The sequence below is a fragment of the Gossypium hirsutum genome, chromosome A13 (assembly GCF_007990345.1).
Source record: "Gossypium hirsutum isolate 1008001.06 chromosome A13, Gossypium_hirsutum_v2.1, whole genome shotgun sequence".
Taxonomy (NCBI): domain Eukaryota; kingdom Viridiplantae; phylum Streptophyta; class Magnoliopsida; order Malvales; family Malvaceae; genus Gossypium; species Gossypium hirsutum.
Genome location: NC_053436.1, coordinates 96,235,883 through 96,242,716, shown reverse-complemented (window position 1 = coordinate 96,242,716; position 6,834 = coordinate 96,235,883). Strand labels below are relative to the sequence as shown.

Below are 6,834 nucleotides of genomic sequence, written 5' to 3'. Positions count from 1 at the left end.
ATTTAAATAACTTTGAGGTTCAGATTGATGATGAAAATCAGACTGTGCTATTATTGTGTTCTTTACCCCCTTCATACAAGTCTTTCAGGGAGACCTTGATTTATGGCAAAGACAAACTCCTGTTCAAAGATGTGAAGGGTCATTTTTTTAGTAAAAATGCTCGACAATGAGTTTGGTTCAAATACCGAGGTAGATAGGCAAGCTTCCGTTTTGGTAGCATCAAAGAAGCGAGACAAAAGGTGTCGCTATTGTAAGAAGTTAGGTCACGTCAAAGTAGATTGTTATAAATTGTAAAATAAAAGGGTTGCTGAGAGTAACGAAAAAAATTTAGCTGGTGCTAATTTGGCCGATGAAAGCAGTGATGATTCTTGTCAGTGTCAATGAGCGAAAGCTCCGAGCTTACATCCAAGTGAATCCTAGATTCGGGATGTTATATCCACATGTGTCCTAATAGAAAATGGTTCTCCACATACAGTTTGGTTGAAGGTGGAGTTGTGTGCAAGGGAAACGATTCATCTAGTAAGGTAATTGGTATTAATACTGTTAAAATTAGGATGCACAATAAGACGCTTAGAACACTCTTAGATGTCAGGTATGTACCTGATTTACGAAAGAATCTTATCTCCTTAAGTATTTTAGACTCGAAAGGTTGCAGAATCAACATCGAGTCGAGCGACATTAAGGTGTCTTGTGGGACTCTCGTTTTGTTAAAAGGTAAAAAAAACTGGCAATCTTTATATTCTGGAAGATTCTACAGTGATCAATAAAATGTCCCTCATCTGTTATGGAGTCAAAGTCAACTCATTTGGACGGAGGTAACTTGGTCATAGGAGGGAAAAAGGTATGACCATTTCATTAAAGAAAGGTTCTCTTTTGGATGCATGTTTTAAAAAGTTAAGGCACTATGTTTGTAAAAATTAGACCCGGCACTACAGGAGAACAGACTTTTAGCGGCTTTTTTTTGCCTTTAGCGGCGTTTTTAAGCGCCGCTAGAACTATTAGCGGCGTTTTCACAAGCGCCACAAAAAACGTCGCTATAGCACACGCCGCAAATTTTTGCGGCGCTTTTTTCTCAAAAACGCCACTAAAGATCGTGACCTTTAGCGGCGCTTTCCCCAAAAATGCCGCTAAAGATCGTGGCCTATAGCGACGCTTTCCTCAAAAACGCCACTAAAAATCGTGACCTATAGCGGCGCTTTCCCCAAAAACGCCGCTAAAGATCGTGACCTATAGCGACGCTTTCCCCAAAAACGCCGCTAAAGACCATATATATTTCAACTTTTCATACAAATTTTACATTCTTACCTTAAATGATCATACAAAATTTAAATAACCTAACAATGGAAACATTTTAAATTGTTTTTGAGTTCAAAAACATTAATAAGAGAACTTTTCATTTGATCAAAATGTTAACATAATCAATCTTTGAAAACCCAATCTAATGACTACAATACACTTTCTTCTAAAAAGTAAAATCTTTGAAACTTCTGCCGAATAAACATGATGTTCACTATAAGAAACTTCAACTACAAGTATACTACAATTACTTGTCAGTTTAATTCCAGCAGAGCTTCTTGATTGACCTGCTGCAGACCTGTACAAGTCTTGTCAGTTGAAGCTGCTGCACCCATGATCATGCCTAAAATTGCAAAAACATAGAATCAATGAACTCATATACAGTATAACAAATCATCTGTGAGCTTTGAAGTTCTTAAAATACTACACAAAGAACATTTAAACACTTCAATTTACAGCATTTAAATTCTTCAGTTTACAACATTTAAACACTTCAATTTACAGCATTTAAACACTTCAATTTACAGCATTTAAACAGCAGCAACCATCAATTAAATAAGAGGAATTTTAAACATTTAATAGCCATTTCCATCATAATCGACAGCAAATTATCCACCATTTAATTAGCTTAGTTTCAGCATTAATTCGGTAATGAGCAACAATATATAGCAGCATTCAATCCACCACACAAAGATATTTCAAACATCAATTTACTCACTTCCGGACCTCATTAACAGCAGCAATTTAACTGATTTCTTTCATACAGTTCTTCCAACCCGAAACAGCAAGATTAAACCACCGAGGTTTGAGCATTTTATGTGACAAAGACCACGAAAAGCTCACCAAAAGATCTGTTCAAAGTACCGAGATCCTCACACTAGCATTTTAAATGACAAAGACCAAGAAAGGCTTGAAACACTGTGTTTCAATCCCTAATAGCTTCCCTGAAAAAAATCTATAAACTAGCAAAACCAACCAAGTGACACTAAAGGGTAAAAAATGAATTAAAAACAAAACAAAGATCCTGACCTGAGACCAATACTTAAACTGTATATATATTATACATGAACTATTTCAGAATTCAACATTTCAAACAAAATATAAACACAAACTATTTCATGCATGCTCAACAAATCAACAAGCATTTAGTTCAGTCACATATTAAAATAACACGAAACTTATTAAAGATTTCTTGAGGAATAATCATGATCATTAAAGCTTCAATAACCATTAAACAGAAAAAATGCAAAAAATAAGAGAGAATTGACTCAAAAAACATACCAGTCCAGCACTCCATACTTGCGCAAGGAGATATTTTTATTACATCAGGTGGATCAACACTAATATTTAAACATAAAACTAGGGCCAAACATCCTGTCTTCATCTCCATATCAAGACAAATTAAAGGAAAAATAGTTCTTAGGGATGGTTTCTAATATTTATTAAGAAGAAACATACTATTATCTAATAATCAAATTCAGTTTCAAGAAAGAAAATATTACTTAATGTATTGCAAAGAAACTCGAGCAATTTAGCAATCCTTTCGTTCAGTTTTAACCTCCTATTGAAGTAAACCAGGTTGTAAACCAGCAACTATGTACCACTACTGTTTACAGAAATCAGGCAGAAGATGATAAGAACAGCGTTTAAAATATGTTATTCTAATCATCTAGGCAACGGGCATGACACTGCGGTAGAAGAAAATACCCTTTAACAAATTGCAAAATGCAACCAGTCTCAAGTAGCAGGTAAGGATACTTACAGCAATTAGCTCAATTGTCACCTGAGCAAGTTCAATCGATGCAAGTGATACATTGAGATACATTGAGCAATTAAAATGAGAAGCAAGCCATTCAATCGATACAAGTGATACATTGAGGGAAAGACATACATAATATAGCGAACATACGCAAGAAGTCCAAATGCATAGAGACTCGCAAAGTGGAAACTCCAAAAGGAAAGAGCAAGCAAGGAAATCTGATATATTCAACAGGAAATAATCTTAAGAACACAAAACAACTTCTGTGAAGGTAAGACAAATTCGATCCATATGTCCAAAGAAAAGAAATTACCTAAAGGTTCACTCCAACCCTTTGGTTCCTGTTGGACATACAAGATAGATTAAAAGGAAAACATGACTACTGACCCTGTCATCCATTGATGTCCCTACTATAGCCAGTAATGATTGAAAAAAAAATAGTTCTCATGGGACATATCTATAATTTTTTGGGGTTTTATTACTCTTATTACTACTATTTTATGGCATAAAATTTGCATTAGTTCACATCTGTATGTAGTTCCAGAGACATTATGATTGTAAACACAATCAATACAAAAGGGATGAAAGTTCTATAAAGTAAAAGAAATGTAGTATACTTACCGGAAAACCATAAGTAAAATAGTTAATGCCGAAAGTTCGTAAGATTGGTCCTCTTAACAAAATATTAGTGTGCCTAACACTAGATCTGCAAAGCATTTTCCACAGAGAGAGAGAGAGAGAGATGTTAAAATTGTAGATATCAATGCAAATCCTATCATGTTATGCAATGATAAATATAAAAACAACCTTATATCATGTTGAATACCAAACTTATAAATACAAGGTGTGCATGGTTCCATGTTTTGCTGTTCCATTAAATTTTCAATACCAAAACCAACTAAAATGTGCTGAAAAAATCAAAATAAACTGTAAGTTAGTCAATTTAGAAAACCTCCCCAATTAAATACCTTGATTCACGAATAAAGAATGAATGCTTTGAAGGAAGAAGTTGCCTAGTCAAACTGCTTGCTCTTGCCGACATGATGAAATCCATTTCCATAAGATCACATCTAATCCAAGATAGCTAAAAAAGAATTAAGAGTTACAGAAAGGTTAGCGATAATAAAAAAATGATGGAAACAACAGCTTTGAAGTTTAGCAGTAAGTTATACTCACAATGATGTAAAAGACTATAAGAGAAATACCAGAACAAATTTCTGACGACTCTGATTTAGCAGATATCTTATAGAGTCCAATAAAATCAGCTAGCCACTTAAAGATCCCAGAATACTCGACAGGGAGTTGGTATATGTAGAGTAAGACAATGTTCAAGCAGCATACAACAAAAGGTACCGCCAAGATCTTTGAAACCAGACCAAAAATATAAATCAATTAGTAAACCAGATAACATTAAATGCTAACAAACTGTAATCGTAATCTCATCTCTAGCCATAGGAATTATAAGATGCTTGCCTGAAAAGGCCAAGAAAGTTGCTTGTGAAAGACCAATCAACAAGTCCAATACTACTACAAATAAAAAATGGTAAAGATGCCCAAGAGGGATGACTAATTCCAACAAGAAGTTGTACAGCAGGCAACAATAAGCAGCATAAAACCCTGAGATGGGAACCTTCAATGAAAAAAAAAAGAATAGGACAATGGCTTCAATGAAAAAAAAGACTGGTTGCTGTAAATATCACTGAGCAATTAAATGAACTAGGGAAAGAATTTTGTTGTTGTTGTTCTTTTTAAACCTAGAGATTCAGGAAAGATAGAACAAAGGCAAAATTAGAACAATTAAGACATTTCACAGGAAAACAGTTGATATTACTTTAGGCATAGAACATACAAGATAAAAAAGAAAAAAGAAACATAAACAACTGACCGCATCACATAGAATTGCACCAACAAATTGAAGCTATAGCAGGAAACTAGAAAACTAATATAATAGAAATAAGAAACCCAAACAAAAAAAATCAAAAAATTTTAAGACGATTGAAAACTAATATAATAGAAAATAAGAAACCCAAATTAAAATTTCTAAAATTTTAAGACGATTGAAAATTAAAGGAAGTAAATTTCAACAAACCCAAACAAAAAAAATCAAAAACCTCACATACTTGCTAAAACTGAGTTCGCTGCTGGGTAGAGTGGCTAGGCATCGGGAAACTGGGTGTTTAGGGTTTCGAGAAATTAAAGAACAGACTGAGAAATAAAATAAAACAACAGGTTGAGAGGATTTTCGGGTATATTGAGAAAGACTAAGAAAGAAAAGGAAATTGGGAAAGAAAAGGGAATCGGGGGAGAGAAATAGAGGAACTGAGAATGGCTGAGAAAGAAAAGGGAATCGGGAAAGAAGAGAAAATTGGGGGGGGGGAGAGAGAGAAATAAAACAGCGTCTTTTCAATCAAAACAAAAAATGAGTGGCGTTTATATCAAAACGACGCCGTTTTCTTTATAATAAATTGATTTTTTGTGGAGCTATTGCTTACTTTTTGCGACGTTTTTACCATAAACGCCACTAATATTTGACTTTTTTATAATTTTTATATTAAATTATTATCTCTTTCATTTCATAAATAAATATTTTTTAAAATTTTAAGTAATATTTAAAAGAATTAGATAAAATTTTAAATTTTAAATAATAAAAACTTTATAATTATTTTAAATAATAGTATTTTAATTGATTAAATATTTTTAAAATTCAAAATAATCAATCATATACCCAATATATGAAATGGTTTAGATTAAATATTTTTAAATATAAAAGCATTAATTGATTGTCTAAAATTTCATCATTTAACAAATTAATCTTAAGTAAACCTTAAATCCTAAATCATTTAATATATATAAAATTTATCTATTATCTCATAAATAATTTAAACGATAGTCATAATTTTAATATATTAAAATTAATATTATATCTTTTACAATTATATAAAAAATTATTTAATATATAAATTAAAAAACACTAATTAATCTAAACCCTAAATCATAAGCATAATCTATAAACCCTAAAAACCTAACACTTAACCCCTACCCCTAAGCCTTAAACCCCAACCCTTAAACCATAAATCATAATCCATAAACCCATAATCCATAAACCCATATTTCATTTTTATTTTTGTACTTCATTTTTATTTGTTATCAATGTTTTTATTTATTATCAATGTTTTTTTAAATCTAATATTTAAATATATCAAATGGTTTAGATTAAATATTTTTTAAAATAAAAGCATTAATTGGTTGTATAAAATTTCATATATCATTTAACAAATATCAAGTAAACCTTAAATCCTAAACCATTTAATATATATAAAGTTTATCTATTATCTCTTAAATAATTTAAACTATAATCATAATTTTAAGATATTAAAATTAAAATTATCTCTTTTACAATTACATAAGAAATTATTTAATATATAAATTAAAAAATACTAATTAATCTAAACCCTTAATCCCTAAACTCTAAACCCTAAAATCTTAAAATATAAATCATTAACCCTAAACTCATAACCCATAACCCATAACCCTTAAACCTTAAGCCCCAACCCTTAAACTATAATACATAAACCTTAAAATAGTAATTCATAAACCTTAAACCCTTAACCATATACCCTAAATTATAAACCCTAAACTATAATGATTAATTGATTCAATATTTTTAAATTAATATTATCTCTTTTACAATTATATAAGAAAATATTTATCATATAAATTAAAACACTAATTAACTAAACCCTAAACTCCTAACCCTTAACCCTAACTCATAAACCCTA

At 31.2% G+C, this 6,834-nt stretch overlaps 1 protein-coding gene across 16 annotated transcripts; it reads right to left on the bottom strand.

Annotated features, from left to right (window-relative positions):
• Nucleotides 1–1,377: 1,377 nt before the first annotated feature.
• On the bottom strand, nucleotides 1,378–5,483 carry LOC107895286 (piezo-type mechanosensitive ion channel homolog). 16 transcript variants are annotated; one of them, XM_041085347.1, is made up of 8 exons: nucleotides 5,176–5,483; nucleotides 4,529–4,685; nucleotides 4,261–4,417; nucleotides 4,024–4,139; nucleotides 3,677–3,761; nucleotides 3,369–3,396; nucleotides 3,188–3,273; nucleotides 1,378–1,639 (listed from the first exon to the last, which is right to left on the bottom strand). In XM_041085347.1, the coding sequence occupies exons 4-8, from the start codon at nucleotides 4,113–4,115 to the stop codon at nucleotides 1,634–1,636; spliced, it is 297 nt and encodes a 98-aa protein (XP_040941281.1). In that variant the 5' UTR covers nucleotides 4,116–4,139; nucleotides 4,261–4,417; nucleotides 4,529–4,685; nucleotides 5,176–5,483; the 3' UTR covers nucleotides 1,378–1,633. The 16 variants fall into 16 exon arrangements, 12 of the variants coding, with proteins under 12 accessions (XP_040941281.1, XP_016676072.1, XP_040941277.1 ...); XR_005907757.1 differs by lacking the exon at nucleotides 4,529–4,685 and having other exon boundaries at nucleotides 2,023–3,273; nucleotides 5,176–5,443; XR_001683477.2 differs by lacking the exon at nucleotides 4,529–4,685 and having other exon boundaries at nucleotides 2,578–3,273; nucleotides 5,176–5,443.
• Nucleotides 5,484–6,834: the final 1,351 nt, after the last annotated feature.